Source organism: Archocentrus centrarchus, chromosome 21 (genome assembly GCF_007364275.1).
Source record: "Archocentrus centrarchus isolate MPI-CPG fArcCen1 chromosome 21, fArcCen1, whole genome shotgun sequence".
Lineage (NCBI taxonomy): Eukaryota > Metazoa > Chordata > Actinopteri > Cichliformes > Cichlidae > Archocentrus > Archocentrus centrarchus.
In genome coordinates, this window is record NC_044366.1 from 20,688,432 (window position 1) to 20,707,751 (window position 19,320).

At 40.7% G+C, this 19,320-nt stretch overlaps 1 protein-coding gene across 2 annotated transcripts; it reads right to left on the reverse strand.

The window, feature by feature from the left end:
• Positions 1 to 5,295: 5,295 nt before the first annotated feature.
• LOC115800806 (nectin-4-like) lies at positions 5,296 to 19,052 on the reverse strand. Of its 2 annotated transcripts, XM_030758336.1 has the most exons (9): positions 18,711 to 19,052; positions 14,216 to 14,557; positions 13,805 to 14,107; positions 12,136 to 12,229; positions 10,144 to 10,298; positions 9,682 to 9,796; positions 6,841 to 6,919; positions 6,501 to 6,559; positions 5,296 to 6,326 (listed from the first exon to the last, which is right to left on the reverse strand). In XM_030758336.1, exons 1-8 carry the CDS (start codon positions 18,823 to 18,825, stop codon positions 6,509 to 6,511), a joined length of 1,254 nt encoding a protein of 417 aa, XP_030614196.1. In that variant the 5' UTR covers positions 18,826 to 19,052; the 3' UTR covers positions 5,296 to 6,326; positions 6,501 to 6,508. The 2 variants fall into 2 exon arrangements, with proteins under 2 accessions (XP_030614196.1, XP_030614195.1); XM_030758335.1 differs by having other exon boundaries at positions 5,296 to 6,559.
• Positions 19,053 to 19,320: the final 268 nt, after the last annotated feature.

A 19,320-nucleotide genomic window follows, 5' to 3' on the forward strand; every position in this document is an offset into this window, starting at 1 on the left:
TACACTACTCACATGTCTTTTTTTTCATTCCAAGGTGAAGGATTTACATCTGGGGTAGAAGAGCAGCACCTCATCTATGGGTATCATGTAGGCAGAGGTATCCAAGCCTAAAGGCTTCCTGTGGGATAGCTGTGCACCCTTCCTTCTCAGCACCATGTGAAAAGGTTTTCTGAAAAGCTGGAGTGGTTATTTCCAAATAGAGAAAAAGTGCAAGCACAGTGGAAGCAATCTTATTGTACCATCACCCCAGTATCCATAAACACAACCTTTTGAAACTACTGAGACAGTTCTAACAAAAAGAGCTTGTGTCCTACACTAAAATCATACTGACAAGATTTGACATTGTCACACATTAATCAAAAACAGGTAAAATCAAATTAAGGTGTTTTTATTTCTATTTATAAAGTTTGGAAACACCATGTGTCCAAACATTTGACTGATACTATAGATGAACTGACAAAAGATGTGGGTCAGTTTCCCGCTCATGTCCCTCATGGATGTGAACCAAGCGGTATGTGTTATGAAGGTCCAGCTTAGTGAAGATGTTGGCTTCCTGAAGTGGCTCAAAAGAACTGCCTCAGGTAAGTGAAACTGGACTTTTAAAACTCACATTACAAAACTGGTAAACAGGTTTAACAGTCCTAAACGGAGCCATCACTGATCTGAACTCATACCTCAAAGAACTACCATGTGCACTGACCCAAGTGCAATAATCTGTCTATTTTGAAATAACCTTGTCTACTACATGTGCAATACAGTTAGGTTTTTTTTGTACTTTTCCCTTGTATTTTATACCTTATCTTGCATATGAGCGTATTTTTTTATATAGTTTTTAGTTTTATAGTTATTATTTTTCTATATTGCATTCTTTTATACCAGTGTATGTAATTCTTTATCCCAAAATTCCATTGTATATATAATGACAATAAAAAAGTCGAAGTCCACCATCTGGACTTTGGACAAGGAGGAACAATACTCCAGAAGACAGCAACCAGTGGAGATTATGATATTCACAAAAACAGTGACTGGTGAAACCAAAGCAGGAGCGCTTGAGATATCCTGATAACCTTTCTTCCTCTTCCACAAGTTCTTTTTTTTTTTTCTCCAGGAAGATTTTCCATTCATTCAATTAGTTTTTCTTAAAAACAGCAGCTGCACCTCAAAGCAGTTGCTGTTAGCAGCGAGACAAAGGGGACCTTTGAATCTCCACTGTTTAGGCTGTCAGTCATCCAACAATAGACTGGTTTCCACCGGCTTCTTTTTGTTTCTATAAACATGAACTCACTGCCCACTTTATTAGCTACACCATGTTGGTACCAGGCAGGATCAGAGCTACCTTAAGTATTTGTGGCATAGATTCAACAAGGTGCAGGAGATTTTGGTCCATCTTGGCACGATAGCTTTGTGACATGACACGTGATCGTGCTGGAGTCAGAATACCCAAGCAGGCTTACAGTCGTTTTCTGTAGTGCTTAAATCTCAGAACTTTATTTTGATCTTTGAAAATACTGGTCATATGTCCCGGTGCTGACTTTGTGTTCAGTCTATCTTTAGTTTGCACCCATAATTAGAGCAAGACAAAACAGGTGATCAGAGCAACAATATTATCACAGAAATATATTAAACTTGATTCTAAACAAAACACAGATCCAAAGGTAATAATACTGGGACATTACTTTAGAAGAATTTCTGAAAATAGAGTATAATTTGTTGCTTTCCCCCCTTTTCCCAGTATGTAAACTGTAAAGAAGTATGCTAGTTAGCTCTGTTAATTTTTTCCCTTTATAATGCAAAGAGAATCTCTGTATTATTACATAGTAGCATTAAACTAAATATTTTTGCGTTACTCTGCATTTTAGTTCTTGCCCTGATAGTACAGAGCTGTGGATTTGAAAAAACAAAAAACACCCCTGTGGAATGTGGTTCAGGTGGTAGATCGGGCCATGTACCAATCAGAAAGTCGGTGGATAGATTCCTAGCTCCTCCTGTCCATACAGTACGTTGAAGTATCCTTGGGAAAGATACTGATCTCTGAGTTGCTATCAATGTATCATCAGAGTGAGTGTGTGACTGTTAGATCTACACTCCCCTCAGCAAGTCTGCAACAGTGAGGCCAATCCCTTTATTTTTGATTTAGACTGAGTTTGAGTTTAGACTAAGTCTAGAGATAAACTAGGCCACTCTAAAACCTTCCACTTCCTGTCCCTGATGAACTCCTTTGTAGTGTTGGCAGTGTGTTTTGGGTCATTATCTTGCTTCATGATGAAACTCTTCCAGTCAGTTTGGCTCCATCTTTCTTTCAATTTACAGACCACATGTTTCTGTAGATTTCTGAGTTCGCTGTACTGCTACCATCATGTGTGGCATCATCAATGAAGATTATTGAGCCCATCAAGCCATGCAAGCCCAAGCCATGACATTACCTCCACTGTGTTTCACAGATGAGCTCGTGTGTTTCTTTCTTTCTCCAAACTTCAGCCTTTCCATCACCTTGGTAAAGGTTAATCTTTGTCTCAAATAAGCTTCGGGAACATAATTATATATATATATATATATATATATATATATATATATATATATATATATATATATATATATATATATATATATATATATATATATATATATATATATATATATATATATACTGTATATATATATATATATATATATATCACATTAAATAGTTGGACTTCCGGACCTTGGCCTCATGAAATTTTGTCTGACTGGACCACTTTAAATTTTATTTGAATACCCCTGCTATAGATGAACTGACAAAAGATGTGGGTCAGTTTCCCGCTCACGTCCCTCATGGATGTGAACCAAGCGGTATGTGTTATGAAGGTCCAGCTTAGTGAAGATGTTGGCTTCCTGAAGTGGCTCGAAAGAACTGCCTCAGGTAAGTGAAACTGGACTTTTAAAACTCACATTACAAAACTGGTAAACAGGTTTAACAGTCCTAAACGGAGCCATCACTGATCTGAACTCATACCTCAAAGAACTACCATGTGCACTGACCCAAGTGCAATAATCTGTCTATTTTGAAATAACCTTGTCTACTACATGTGCAATACAGTTAGGTTTTTTTTGTACTTTTCCCTTGTATTTTATACCTTATCTTGCATATGAGCGTATTTTTTTATATAGTTTTTAGTTTTATAGTTATTATTTTTCTATATTGCATTCTTTTATACCAGTGTATGTAATTCTTTATCCCAAAATTCCATTGTATATATAATGACAATAAAAAAGTTGAAGTCCACCATCTGGACTTTGGACAAGGAGGAACAATACTCCAGAAGACAGCAACCAGTGGAGATTATGATATTCACAAAAACAGTGACTGGTGAAACCAAAGCAGGAGCGCTTGAGATATCCTGATAACCTTTCTTCCTCTTCCACAAGTTCTTTTTTTTTTTCTCCAGGAAGTTTTTCCATTCATTCAATTAGTTTTTCTTAAAAACAGCAGCTGCACCTCAAAGCAGTTGCTGTTAGCAGCGAGACAAAGGGGACCTTTGAATGTCCACTGTTTAGGCTGTCAGTCATCCAACAATAGACTGGTTTCCACCGGCTTCTTTTTGTTTCTATAAACATGAACTCACTGCCCACTTTATTAGCTACACCATGTTGGTACCAGGCAGGATCAGAGCTACCATAAGTATTTGTGGCATAGATTCAACAAGGTGCAGGAGATTTTGGTCCATCTTGGCACGATAGCTTTGTGACATGACACGTGATCGTGCTGGAGTCAGAATACCCAAGCAGGCTTACAGTCGTTTTCTGTAGTGCTTAAATCTCAGAACTTTATTTTGATCTTTGAAAATACTGGTCATATGTCCCGGTGCTGACTTTGTGTTCAGTCTATCTTTAGTTTGCACCCATAATTAGAGCAAGACAAAACAGGTGATCAGAGCAACAATATTATCACAGAAATATATTAAACTTGATTCTAAACAAAACACAGATCCAAAGGTAATAATACTGGGACATTACTTTAGAAGAATTTCTGAAAATAGAGTATAATTTGTTGCTTTCCCCCCTTTTCCCAGTATGTAAACTGTAAAGAAGTATGCTAGTTAGCTCTGTTAATTTTTTCCCTTTATAATGCAAAGAGAATCTCTGTATTATTACATAGTAGCATTAAACTAAATATTTTTGCGTTACTCTGCATTTTAGTTCTTGCCCTGATAGTACAGAGCTGTGGATTTGAAAAAACAAAAAACACCCCTGTGGAATGTGGTTCAGGTGGTAGATCGGGCCATGTACCAATCAGAAAGTCGGTGGATAGATTCCTAGCTCCTCCTGTCCATACAGTACATTGAAGTATCCTTGGGAAAGATACTGATCTCTGAGTTGCTATCAATGTATCATCAGAGTGAGTGTGTGACTGTTAGATCTACACTCCCCTCAGCAAGTCTGCAACAGTGAGGCCAATCCCTTTATTTTTGATTTAGACTGAGTTTGAGTTTAGACTAAGTCTAGAGATAAACTAGGCCACTCTAAAACCTTCCACTTCCTGTCCCTGATGAACTCCTTTGTAGTGTTGGCAGTGTGTTTTGGGTCATTATCTTGCTTCATGATGAAACTCTTCCAGTCAGTTTGGCTCCATCTTTCTTTCAATTTACAGACCACATGTTTCTGTAGATTTCTGAGTTCGCTGTACTGCTACCATCATGTGTGGCATCATCAATGAAGATTATTGAGCCCATCAAGCCATGCAAGCCCAAGCCATGACATTACCTCCACTGTGTTTCACAGATGAGCTCGTGTGTTTCTTTCTTTCTCCAAACTTCAGCCTTTCCATCACCTTGGTAAAGGTTAATCTTTGTCACAAATAAGCTTCGGGAACATAATTTCTGAGGCTTGTCTTTGTACTTCCTGGCAAATTCCAGCCCAACCTTCCTATTTGCCTTGCTAATTAGTTGTTTGCATCCAAGAAAAATGGGTGGTTCAGACAAAAAGTGCGATGTTCTGTATATCCGATCCAGATGTGAGTACCTGGAAATAAAACCTGAGATGTCAATCTTTTGTCTCATAGTGATTTTCTGATATCACACCCAAATATTTTCAGTCAAGAACAAAAGATAAGATAAGATAAAACTTTAATAATCCCATGACGGGGAAATTTGTGCATTACAGCAGCTCAATACAGAGAAAAAATGAAAAGGATGAGTAAGAACAAATAACTAAACTAAAAACTAAAATTCAATAGAATAAAATAAAATAGCAAAAAACTATACACATATACATAAGCACTATATACATAAATATATATATCAGTGTCAATACCCACATTTACATATACACACATATACACACACGTCAAAACACTATATAAAGATATCAAAATATTATATACATTTGTAGCCGGTAAGGTACAAATGTATTTTAAAAATAAAAGGTATTGGCCTCACTGTTCCAGTAACAACAAATTTTGGAGGGGCGTGTAGGTCCTTATAGATAAAAGCACTGTATGAATGTGTGCGTGATTGGGTGAATGAGATTTGCTTTTATCCTCAGTTTCGAGCACTCTATATAAGAACCAGTTCATTTACCATTTACTCAAACACACATTCTTAGTCAGCCTCTGACTAGTCTGAAAATCAGTGCTAACAACATTAAAAGCGGTCTTTAAAATGGAAACACTGATAAGTAATCACATAAGACCTTTGATGAGTGAGCTGCTAAGTGGATTCAATTTACAGTCTAGAAACCCCCACTGCAGTTCAAGGCTGGATTACGAAGTTTCTAAAAGGGTTTTGTTTACATTGCCGCTTTCACAGGAGCAAAGCAAATTTACTCCTATCTCCAGCATGCAGTACTTCTGAGATTTTTTATTTGTTATATACAAACAGTTGATAACGGTAATCATTCTTCTGGTCACATTTTTATGTATAAACCAAAGCTACAAAGATGCTGTGTGGAATATAGTCAAAACATCTCTCTGCACACATTAATTTAGACTGGAGAATTAAACAGCCTTTACAGTATTTCCTCTCTGAGGAGCTGTGACAGAAGCCAGTTTCCATCCACAAGATGGAAAGATGTAACCACAAGACAACTCAGTCTGAGTCTGTGTATCTTTTTAAATTACAGTTTATTAAAAAAACATCAGCAATGTCATCATGAAAAAAATTTACACCACCATCAATTAAAAAAAAAATACAGTGCAAATGGCATGCTTTAACAAGTTAATGCTTGGGTAAGTGTGTGGGTAAACACACACGTGTCTTTACCCATTTGAGACACAAGTGTATAGTACATGAAAAACTGTTATATTTTTTCATTGTGTGATGCTTTAATGCAGTAGTTCTTTTTCTGGGATGCTGAAATGTCAAATAAAATAAAGTTTAATGCTCATGCCTCACAGATGATACAAGCCACAAACTTGACATGTGGTCTATAGTGTGGTGATCTTGTCCTTCTTGTGAATGAATGCAGCAGTACTGTCATACTTTGATCCACCAAGCAATACGATCATCTGTTCATTAACCAGTTACCTGTAAGTCTAGGGTGTCTCCTTGGTGGAGTCTTTTGTTTCCATATAAGTCAATAATTCCTGAGGCAGAAAATTCAAAAATTAGTTTAAAACTGAATCTGCAAAGACTTTCAGAGTATCAACGCAATAATAATGAAAAAGGTTAATTTTACTGCTGAGCTGCTCAGGTCTTCCAAGACAAGCAGATTTAATAAAAATGTCTTTTACACAACCAAAATATATCTCCAGTAATGGTAAGAATTAAATTAAAATTAAATTATGTACCAACATATATTGTGGGCATATTCAACTTTGAGGGGAATAAAAGAGAGCACACAAATTAACTGTTACAGGACCTCTACCTCTTCCTTGTGTTTTTCATGTGTTTTGCCATTACTGGATACTACTGGTGCTGGATTGGAAAGATGCCTCTTACCATGCCTATGGAAAAAATACAAAAGAATGACATAGTCCGCACAGTTTATTGTGTTTAAGAAAAATTATGTTGCTTTTTGGATGGCAACACAATTTTTCCTTCATACACAACCATAATAGATTTGAAATAAAATAAAATCAATTCAAAATGCAGACTCTCAGTTTTAATTCAAGGCTTTCAAAAACAATACTGCATTACCTGCCTGTAAAATATAACTGGACAAATAAACATAATCAGAAACAGACTGTCCAATTTGAATATTTTATTTGGCAATGAGTGACTTCATGGACATCACCCAAAGAATGAGTTTCCTCCTCAGTGATCCTTTATTGTAGGTGTCTTCAATTATTTCTTATTCATGGCTCTTTCTGCCTTTACTTTTGCCTTCAGCAGCTAAGATGCAGCTCAGTCGGGGTGAGATCAGGTGACTGATGAGGTGGTGGAATATCCATAAAACTCCTGGGTTTCTTTTGCAGTGTATTTTGGACCATTGCCTATCTGTACTGTGAGGCACTGACCACTCAACTTTACTATATTTGACTGAATGGTATACAATAAGTACTGTGAAATCACAAATAAACACGAGTGAAGCAGAGCATCAGACTGAAAAACCATCAGAGCGTGTGCCCACCAGCTCACCCTGATTCTCACCAGGATTTTCAACCTCTCCCTGGCCCAAGCAGTCATCCCCCCCTGCCTAAAAACAGCCACAATCATCCCCGTGCCCAAAAGGTCATCTGTCACCAGCCTAAATGATTACCGCCCTGTGGCCCTCACACCGGTAATCATGAAGTGCTTTGAGAGGCTGGTTCTCCAGCACATCAAAGACCATCTGCCCCCCACTTTCGACACCCATCAGTTTGCATATCGTGCAAACAGATCCACAGAGGACGCCATCGCTGTAGCTCTCCACTCTGTGTTGAGCCACTTGGAGCAGCAGCAGAGCTACGCTCGCATGCTCTTTGTGGATTACAGCTCAGCGTTCAACACAATCATCCCGGACATTCTCACCACCAAACTGCACACCCTGGGCCTCCCCCCTCTCACATGTTCCTGGATCAAGGACTTCTTAACCAACCGGCCCCAGACTGTAAGACTTGGCCCCCATCTCTCCTCCACCCCCACACTGAGCACTGGCTCCCCACAGGGCTGTGTGCTGAGCCCCCTCCTGTACTGCCTCTACACCCATGACTGCAGTCCGGCCCACAATAACAACCTCATCGTCAAATTTGCTGATGACACCACAGTGGTCGGACTTATCTCAAAGGGAGATGAGGCAGCTTACAGAGAGGAGGTCCTGAAGTTGACAGCCTGGTGTTCAGAGAACAACCTGGCACTGAACACCATGAAAACCAAAGAGATCATCATCGACTTCAGGAAGCACAGGACTGACCCAGCCCCCCCTCTACATCAACGGCGAGCGTGTGGAGAGGGTCCACACCTTCAGGTTTCTTGGTGTCCTCATCTCTGCTGATCTCTCTTGGTCAGATAACATCACAGCTGTTATCAAGAAGGCTCAGCAGCGACTTCACTTCCTGAGGGTCCTCAGGAAGAACAACTTGGACTCAAACCTGCTGCTGACCTTCTACCGCTCATCCATTGAGAGCCTGCTGACGTACTGTATCACAGTATGGTACGGCAGCTGCGCTGAGGCAGACAGGGTCAGGCTTCAGAGGGTAGTCAAGACAGCACAAAGAATCGTTGGCTGCCCTCTCCCCTCCCTGCTGGACATCTACACCTCCCGCTGCATCAGCAGAGCCAGGAACATCATCAAGGACAGCTCACACCCTGGCTTTGACCTGTTTGACCTGCTGCCCTCTGGCAGGCGCTACAGGTGCATCAAAGCCAGAACAAACAGACTCAAGAACGGTTTCTTCGCCAGAGCAATCACCACCCTGAACTCACACACTCACCCACTCTAACTGTGCAACACCCACATCTCTATGCAATATTAGATTATTCATACTGAACAATATCCAACATTCCTATATTGTGTAATATCCAGTATTCATTCACTAGTGCAATATTCATCATCTTCATTATTATATGTATACACTTATTTACTTTTCTTACAATGTACAGATGCACCAATGTATGTATATATTTTTATACATTCTATTTTTTGTATATTTTATACATTGTTATTTTCTGTATATTTCTTGATTATACTAGATTATAATATTTTTATTTTTATTTTAGAGAGTTTGATTTTCTGTTGCATGGCACTGAACAGGAGTGGCCCTCCAATCTCATTGTACATCCTGTATAATGACAATAAAGGCATTCTATTCTATTCTATTCTATTCAGTGTTTCCATACTTTTATTTTGGTAAAGATTTCATCTGTACAAAGAAAGCTGTTCCAGAGCTGAGATGTCTTCCTTTTTTAAGATAAAGTCTAATCTGGCCTTTCTCTTACTGAGCTATTACTGACCAAAATTGATTGATTTAGCCAGTCCTAATGTACCCATTCCTCCCTCTGTTTTGATTCAACCTGTTTGACTTTACAGAAACTGCTTCCAGGTTGCAAATGCCACACTTGGAATCCTCTCTATAACTTTAACCTGCTTAATTTATGGCACAGCCCTCACTGCCCTATAACAGTTTTTGAGGGAATTATTCAGGTATTTTTTGAGCTCCTCTGCATTTAAGAGGACAACTGAGAACTGTGTGTATAAAAAAAAAGAAGAAATATTGTTGTCCAAGATCTTGAATTAAACCCTGAAAGAATGCACTTTAATTGCATTTGACTGTTTATTTGTACTTACCAAAAGGTCAAGTACTTTTGAAAGCATCCAGATTTATAAAAGTACCATCCTGCAGCCCCCGAAACATTCAGGGAAAGCAAAAGACTAAACAAGGCCCAACCAGCAAAGCAAGATCCTAGAGGAAAACAAGAATGAAGAATATAATGAGAATGAGATGCTATATTGTTCTTTCCTGGCATTTAGTCATAAATTTCACATTTAGATGACAGAGTATTCAGACACCATGTACCCAACACATTCAAAATCTCTCTTGTACTGACAAGATCTGAGACACAAAAGTGAACCACACAAACTTGATGTGATCATGAAAAGCTAAAACAAGCTGCGACATGCTCGGAGGTTCAGTTAGTGGAACTGACTTGAATAATATGTGTTGCACTGAGTGGAGCTTTAGTCATCCATGCAAAAAATAAAAAAATAAAAATGTAACAAACTGCACAGCTAAATCCAAGCTGGCCTCACCTGATATCACATGCACATAGAGCTGAGCGTGTTTTCTTCCATATGCATTAGATGCTTCACACTGATAGAGGCCATTTAGGTCAGAGGTCAGACTCAGCAGTTGTAGCTTTGCACCCTCTACTTTGACAGCAGACTGCGGCAAAGGCTGGCCAGCTCTGGAAAAACAGGAACAAGGCTCAACATGAAATGTACAGAGAGGGCAGAAAAATGTGACCCAGGGTTTTGAGTTTGTGGAGTTACACTTTGTTTTTGGTTTTGAGAAAGGATTTATGTTCAAACTTTACAGACTTCTGTTAGTGGTTTGACCTTATGTGCCCTTGTGCTTATGAGTTTGTAATTTTGTTTAGCTTTTGTTGATTATAAGGGTTTTAGTTCCCTTTGTATTCCCATTCTGAACGTGATAATGAATTTGTTAATAACTTTAAAATAATCAAGAGATGGAACTTAAAGGCTGCAGATATTTATGAAGTATTACAGAATCAGTTATATTAACACATTTACACAAATTCTGTTTCTTTTACTGATTTCTATTTTATGCTGCTGTATTCTGCAGTTGTACTCAAACTGCTGTAGAAATGTCGACAAAATTTGAGCGGCAAGGTCGAGATGGTTTGGACATGTGCACAGTGGATACACTGGATGAAGGATGCTGAGTATGGAGCTACTATATAGGAGGAAAAAGGGAAGACCACAGAAAAGGTTCATGGATGTAGGGGTTTTGTGTGAGAGGAGGATGCTAGGGATAAGGTGTGTCAGCCCTAAAGGGAAGAGACGGAAGAAGAAGAGTGTTTCTTGTCACTGAGTGCCTCTTGTCCCTTTTCTTGTTTTACTTCCTGTTTGTCACATTCCCTGATTGCATGCAGCTGTGAATAATTTCCCTCCTGTTTCCTGTTTCCGGAATCACTCTCGTGTGTAGTCCAGTCTGTTAACCTATTAGTTGTATGTTCACTTTCTCTTGTGTGCTTTCTGCATTGAAAATCTCCACAATGGAATCTTTAGGATCATGTCTCTGCTTTTTTGTGGATGATGTGGTCCTGCTGGCTTCATCAGGTGGTGGCCTCCAGTCAGCAGTGAGGTGTTTGGCAGTTGAGTGTGAAGCAGTGGGAAGAAAAATTACCACCTCCAAGTCTGATGCCATGGTTCTCAGCCAGAAAAGAGTGGAATTTATTTATGATAAATAAATGCTCGAATTTGTTTATCTTGGGCTCTTATTCATGATTGAGGGGAAAGTGGAGCGGGAGAGGTTCTTGTTGTTGGCTGGCTGTACTGTACAATTAATTAAAATTTTTTGAGAGCAAAACAACGCTGGAATATGCCAGAATTCCAAACTTTGCAAAAATGCCAGGAGGGGTCATTTTATAATTTCTTGAAGAAGTTGTTAATTTTCATTTAATTTTTTTATCTTTTAGTATTTAAGGTCAATTTTAAGAGTTTTCTTAGTTTTACAAATGATGTAGTTCATTTCATTACAGATCATAGTTAAAATATATATTTGAATAAACTAATAAATACAGGGTACAACAAATAGCAAAATAGCTGACACACCGAAATAACTGTTTTTTGGGGTAATGTGTGGTTATTAGTTGCACTAAAATAAAGGAGATATAAAAGGAGAGTGCTCACTGTGAAACAGACTGAACAACTCATTCCCTGCATTTTAAAACTGCTGGCTAAAAAAACTCTGCAGCCCGTCACCTCAGATCCTCTGAACCTCAGGCCGGAAACCCGCCCTCTTCAGCTATTCTGCTCCAGATGTCACTCTTTAGTTGCTCTGGTTATTTTTCCACATTCTCTGCTCAATTCAGTTATGGTTCTCCTGCTGCTCTGTACAACCAGCAACCTGCCCGGTTAGTCACACACTTGGTATTGTGCCAAAAATGAATTCCAATGTTTCTATGTGTGAGGCTCACCTGTTTCAACACTGTGAAATTAAAACAAACAAAAAGAAGCCATGAGCTGTTTCAGCCGAAACTATGACTCAAACTACTTTACCTCCTCCAGATAAATTTGGGGTCTGGGTTGCCTTCTGACACACAGTCAAATGAATCCTCTGAAATCGCTCTGATGTTCACTTCTGCGGGAGAAACTGCAAAAAAATAGAGAAATGCGTTAATCCTGAAATGAGATGTATACATTTTATTTATTAGCCAAACTGCTGTTTTAGATTTCAACACACAGCATTCTGTTTCACAGGAGATTGTTTTGATTTTTTCAAAGCTAGTCTCTGTTGATATTGAGACTAGCTATCATCCTTTCATGGCAGTCCTTCATTTAAGGTCATCACTGCCTCAAGAGATTTTCACTGACTTCAGTTCAGTTCTTCCACTCCAGCTTATTAATCAAAGACCCAGACAGAGTTTTAATTCTTTTGAAACTCTGACTCTTAGTCTTGTCCACCCTAATTGGAAAATCAAAAACCTGTTTTATTTGTTATTATCGATCGTCCACCTGGTCCTTACTCAGAGCTTCTGTCTGATTTCTCAGACCTTTTATCTGATCTAAGATTAAGATTAAGATTAAGATTAAGATAGTGTTTATTTGTCACATGCACAGTTATACACAGTACAATGCACAGTGAAATGTATTTTGTACCTGCAACCATATATACACACACATATAAATAAGAAGAATAAAAATAAAAAAAAAGTAATTCACACTATACACTAGTGCTCAGTTCAGATAAAATAATTATAGTGGGTGATTTTAACATCCATGTAGATGCTGAAAATGACAGCCACAACACTGCATTTAATCTATTATTAGATTCAATCAGCTTCTCTCAAAGTGTAAAGGAGCCCACTCACCACTTTAATCATACTCTGGATCTTGTCCTGACATATGGCATTGAAACTGAAGACTTAACAGTATTCTCTGAAAGCCCCCTCCTGTCTGATCATTTCTCAATAACATTTACATTTACCTTAATGGATTTCACAGCAGTGGGGAATAAGTTTTATTACAGTAGTGCTGTAACTAAGTTTAAGGATATAATTCCTTCATTATTATGCTCTTCAGTGCCATGTGGCAACACAGTGCAGAGCAGAATAGTAAAGTTTTTGTACTTGGCCCCACAAATCTTAGAAACATGGTGTCAAACCAGATACTTACTCTGGATGGCATTACCTTGGCCTCCAGTAACACTGTGAGAAATCTTGGAGTCATTTTTGACCAGGATATGTCCTTCAATGCACATATTAAACAAATATGTAGGACTGCTTTTTAGCATTTGCACAATATTTCTAAAATTAGAAACATCTTGTGTCAAAGTGATGAAGAAGAGAAAATTCCCGAGGGTAGCCCTGTCCGGCGACCGGAGATGGCTGCCCTACCCTGAGCCTGGTTCTGCTGAAGGTTTCTTCCTGTTAAAAGGGAGTTGTTTTTTTTTTTACCCACTGTCAGCAAGTGCTTGTTCATAGGGGGTCCTTTTGACTGTTGGGGTTTCTCTGCAATTTTTGTAGGGTCGTTACCTTACAATATAAAGTGCCTTGAGGCGACTTGTGATTTTGCGCTTTATAAATAAAATTGAATTGAATTCAATATCACTTTGCAGCTGAGTTAAATACTGGGCGTGCTTGTCTTTGTATCTTTTCATTTGATTAAATAGTTAAACAGTAACACAAAAGAAGGCAAATCATAAACTACATGAGCAGCTGATACTCACAGTGAACCTGTAATGTGAAGGGCAGAGTTTCTTTTTCTGACAGGGAGTCACCGCTGATGACACACTGGACCAGGTGACCGTTGAGCTCTCTTGTAGGTACACCAAACAGAGAGTTGACTGTGGTGGTTGTACCGTTGTCATACTGGGTGGAGTTTGTTGTCGTCCTCACTTTTCCTGCCAAAGTACCAGTGAGCCACCTCACCTCTGCAGGAGGCCTCGAGCCAGCAGCCGTGCAGGTAGCAAATAAAACCTCTTCTGTACCCAAAGTGGGAAGATTGTCCTTCACGCTTGTGGAAGGAGGCACTGGGAGAGTTACAACACACAAATAAGTCAAAATACAAGGAGGAAGGTAAAATGAACAGTGTGTTTGTGACACACAAACACCCAGAATATATTAAATATTTTTTATACCAAGCAAGTTTAGAGGAATCTCAGTCTTCTGATTTCCACTGGGAAACAAGGTGAAGATGCACGTGTAGATGCCTTCATCCTTCAGGGCAACACTGGATAACTGGAGCGTTCCATTTTTGTTCTTAAAATTCCCAATATACTTAAATCGATCATCATGACCATTGACAAACAACGGTATATTTCCAGATTGGATAGTAATAAAATTTTTATTTTGAGGGTTTTCTCTGGTCCTCCTCTGCCAGGTAATCTGGGTCAAGTCATCACTTGAGTCAATGAGTTCGCATGGTAAGATAGCAGTTCCTCCCTGAACCACTGTCACCCTTCCACCAATCACCTGGAGAGCTGTAAAGAGCATGAAATAGTATTAATGAAGTGAGCTAAAAAAGGAGAAACAACAAAGCAAGAAAATGTGTGTGACAATTTGTAGTGCATCTCACATGAGGGGCATGCCCTTACAATATTGCAGAACCATGCATTTCTGATATTATTTATAACACAACTGGCTTAACTATGCAGTATAAATAAAGGCAGTCAAAAGTCATGGCTGCATTGCTAAAAAAGTTGACCAGCTGGATTCATGCTACAGCTATTAGCTTTGCAAACACACCTTTACTATAGTGTGAATTTTCACATCAGATTGGAAAAGTCTAAACATTCTGATAACTTTCTGCTCTTCCATTTTGACTGCTATCAGCAGACTTCCTTTCCAAACTTCTTTTTCAGTTCTCTTGACAAAACTATCAGGCTTAACTGCTCCTCCTCACCCTCCTTCCTGAATTTCAAGTTTATTTTAAATTCTTCTGTGCCAATGTTTTTCCAGACTACACTACCTTTATCTGAACTATTTCCTTCTAACACTGTTTGGGGATCTTTGTCCCCGACAAACTTCCATCCTCTCTTCTGCTTCTTGCTCTTCCTGACCCTACCCCCCTCACTGTCATCTTCCTCTACATTCCTCCATGTGGGATCATTTTGAACTGATCTCTCCTAATAAGGTAGAGAGTAGCATTATTACATGTGTTTTATGTTTGTTATGCAATGTGCTATATTTTTCACTGTCACTTTTGTTAATCCAAGGTGAAGTGCTTGTTGTGTGCTAAAGAATTGGGCTACAACAGTAACACGTTTCCCATGCTGAGACATTTTTGTGCTTTGTTTGAAAGGTATATTTGGAGACGTGGATGAAGAATGAAAGTACTGTTGCGTTTAACAAATTGTTGATTTTTTTTCTTCTTTTAACCATTTTTTTTCTTCCTTTCCTTTAGGCTATAAAGGCAGTGGTTGAGGAAAAATACTGGAAAGAAAAAGAAATAAACCAAAGCTGCGGTCTAGAATGTAGCAGCAGTCAGCTTAACAGCAGATATGTGGACATCGGTTAACAGGTATGCCTGCCTGGCATTTCATAGACGGAAACACCTGTTTCCTGTCAGCTTTACAGAATGCAGTGAACCTCCAACAGGCACACAGCAGGAAAATTAGTTTGTGTTATGACAAAAGCAAAAATAACATGTCAGTGAATGAAATGGCGCCATGTCATTTGCAATAATTACATTGCAAACATCACTAAAAAGGCTCTAGATCTGAAGCCAGTCCTGCCCTCAATTCTATCCAAAGCATGGAAGCTGGTGGGATATTTCTGAAGCAGCACAACTGCCAAAGTTAGTTCACTAATGTTATTTTCATATCTGTTGATGCATTATCTTTTTTATACTTCTGCATGTCACAATAACATGATTTCCTTTTTTTTTGTCTTTAAAGGAGAAACTTGCTCTTGCTCAGGAGCTGATGGGGAGACCCAAACTAGGACGGCTTCAGGATGCAGAAACCAGGAAGAGCGCATTTCATCTGCTTTAGAGACTGGTGGAGCTTAGGGGCCCTGTGGGGGCAGCTTTGTCAAGTTTACAAACTGACGTTCCTGCGCTGATGAGTATAATAATGTTACTGCATACCTGTCTATTCTCTTACCCTTCAGTGAAGCCACTGTGGAATTGTCAGAAGCAAGCAAACTGGACAAGCAACTCATCAGGCTCCTAAGAAAAAAGCTCTAAAACCTTCAAAGTATGAGCATCATGGCGTTGGCCACCCTGTTGGATCCTCGCATCAAACAAATGAGTTTCTTTAGCCCAACCAGACCAGCGAGGCTGTCAAACGGCTAACGTCTGAACGTACCACCGTCATCTCCAGCTGCTGCATCAGCATCAGCATCATAACAGATGCTCTAATTGACAGACCTGCTAATTATTTTTGCTTTAAGGTCAGTCTAGATTAATTATGACTGTCACACAATCTGTCTCAGTGCAGTCTCCTACTCTACTCCCACTTCTGGTCCCTCAGTCCCTTCGGTCTCTGTCCCTTCAGCTCTCCCTAGCTCCCGGCCTGCTTCCACGCGGCCAGTCGTCTCCCGGCCTGCTTCCACGCGGCCAGTCGTCTCCCGGCCTGTCAGCTCCCTCAGCATTAGTTCTTGTCCCTGTAGCTTCTGAGTCCCCTCAACTTCAGCTTCAGTCCCTACAGTCCCCTCCGTTCCGGTCCCCTCAGGTCCTGTCCTAGTGCCAGCTCCCTTAGCTTCAGTCCCTTCAGTTTTGGTCCCTTTAGTCCCCTCTATCACCTCAGCTCCTTCGGTTCCTTTAGGCCCCTCAGGCAATTCTTTAGCCCCTTTAATTCCCTCGGCCTCAGCTCCCCCAGCTCCCGCAGCTTCGCTCTCTTTGGTCCCCTTAGTCTCCCCGGTCCCTCAGGTTCCCTTTGTTCCCTCCTCTGGTCCCTCAGCTCCTTTAGTTGTGGTTCCCCCTGCAGCCTCAGTCCCAGTCTCCTCTGCTCCTGCTCCCCCGACTCCAGTTTCCCCGCAGTTAGCTTCGGTCCCCTTACCTCTCCCGCAGTCAGCTTCCCCAGTGTCGGCTTCCACGTCCTCAGTTTCCACGCTGCTAGCTCCCTCCGTGTCTGCTCCCTCCGTGTCAGCTCCCCCAGTGTCAGCCTCAGTTCCCCCAGCTCCCTTAGTCTCCCGGGTCCCCTTAGTCTCCTTAGTTCCCTCCTGTACTCCCATTCCTGGTCCCTCGGTCCCCCTAGTTCCCTCATCCTCCCAGCAGTCAGAGTCCAGAGTGTCAGCTCCCTCAGCCTCCCCAGTGTCAGCTTCCACGCCCCCGCCATCACATGCACCTGGTCCATCCCCCAAGCAGCCCTGGCTGCTCAGTGAAGCAGCTGTGTGCCCTGCACCGCAGACCCAGCCTGCGCATCCGGAGCCTCGCCTTGTAGGCCCCGTTCAGCCCAAGGGTCCAGCTCAGTCGGAGCCGCGTTTGAAGCCCGAGGATCAGTCCTGTCGCCAGATCTCAGTCTTAAGGGGGGGCTTATGAAATCCAGCGGGGGGGGCACCACTATTAATAGCTTGATTAGTGATATGGCTTGGGTGGGCGGGCCAGGGCGGGCCCAAGCGTATCAATGGGCGGGCACGGCCCCCTAGGGCCCGCCCATAGCGACGGGTCTGCCGAGGATCACGCTCAGTCCGAGCGTCTGGCTCAGTTCGAGTCTGGTCTCCTCGTCGCCGCCGCCGCTTGGAGCGCGGTCGGCGGGGGCGGTGAATGGTGTCCAGCGGATCTCCTTCCAGGGTGTCTTAACCCTGACCTCCTGTGTTTTCATGTTGAGTTTATTCCTAGTGTTGTGACTAGTCTGTGTCTCTGCCCCGTGTCTGTGTGCCAGTCCCCCGTATGTAGTATGCGTGCACCTTGGTTAGTCACTTCCTGTATTATTTTGACAGTCGTGTGTTCCCTGTGCTTTGTGTTTAGTTTTGCTTCCTGTTGTTAGTTTAATTTGCTTCACCTGTTGCTCCCTGCTGTTTCCTCTTGCCCTGATCAGCCCTTCTGTGTAAGTCCTGCGTTTTCTCTGCCTGTGGTCGCGTCGTTGATGTTTCTGCTTCAGTGTTCCCTCGCGGTGTGTCTCCCTGCTCCTCCTCGGGTTTTGGTTTAGCTTCTCCCAGTGTAGGTTTATTTTTGTATTCTGTTATTTCCCAATAAATCACTTTAAGTTCACCCTCTCCTGAGTCCTGCGTTTTGGGGTCTACCCGCTCCAGCCACACAGCCAACCATGACAGTAAAGTGAAGTTTGCCAGTTTAACCACAACTATGCGCACACGCCACACGTAGATGAACTGACTTCTCACTGGCTTCAGAACTTATGTTTGAATCCTCTGGTTTTAACATTTTCTTCCGCACTAAAGTAATCCAGTGAAAGCTGTCAGCATTTCCTCTGCTAATCAGACAACAATAACTGCCCATAGTTACTTATGTACACCTTTACAAATCAGATTACACGCGCACAGATCGCAATATGCACAAGTCTCCAAATACGCACACACACGTGCCTATATATATTTTTTTATTTTATTTTTTTTTTACATTTTTCTACAATATTAGCCCCACACTTCTTAGCGTTAGCCCTCTGATCCATGACTATAGTCACTTTAGCTGTTTTGTTGCGCAAAGTGAGAAACAAAAAGTTTTCTACATACCGTCAGTATTATGGCTCAGCAGGACAGCCAGGAGAACCAAACAGCGTAGGACAGAATGATGCAGCATTAAATAGTTTTGTGTCAAAACACAAATAGAAGACGAAGCTCCATCCATTGACTCTCTGTGTCCAGGTTAATGGCGCAGGTTAATGTACAAGCAACACGTTCATCAAGAAATAACGTTACGCACAAGCCCGTTAAACACTTTGAGACTTCTTCTGGGAAAACCAGCCCAGCACCTGGATTTCCTGGAAAGGAGGAGAAAGCTGAAAAGGAGGAGAGAGGCGTCAATCAGGGTCAGCCTTTAAAAAAAACCCACCACCAACAAAACCATTATCATTCCGTAGTTTGAGAGCACATGTCTTAGTCTACAATTGTGGTTTTAACACTAATTTAACCTCTGCACTCTTAACCCAAATTAGTTGAGTTTACTAGAAAATCGCGTGGAAACTCGTTGCCTTAAACCATTCTAGTTTTTACACAAAGATGAAACTAAACATGTTTAGTAGTCTTTACTAAAATTGATTAGCTCATATAAATTTCTTCCTATTTATGAGAGCTAATCCATTTTAGTAAATACTACTAAACATGTTTGATACATTGTACTAAG

What these genes read in the sequence shown, in the direction of transcription:
- LOC115800806 (XM_030758336.1), bottom strand. Translation starts at nt 18,825, where the DNA reads ATGGATGGAGCTTCGTCTTCTATTTGTGTTTTGACACAAAACTATTTA. An exon ending in CTTCACATTACAGGTTCACT is followed by an intron (nt 12,230 to 13,804) that starts GTGAGTATCAGC and finishes ATTTTTTTGCAG; the next exon opens with TTTCTCCCGCAGAAGTGAAC. An exon ending in CTATGTGCATGTGATATCAG is followed by an intron (nt 9,797 to 10,143) that starts GTGAGGCCAGCT and finishes GTTTTCCTCTAG; the next exon opens with GATCTTGCTTTGCTGGTTGG.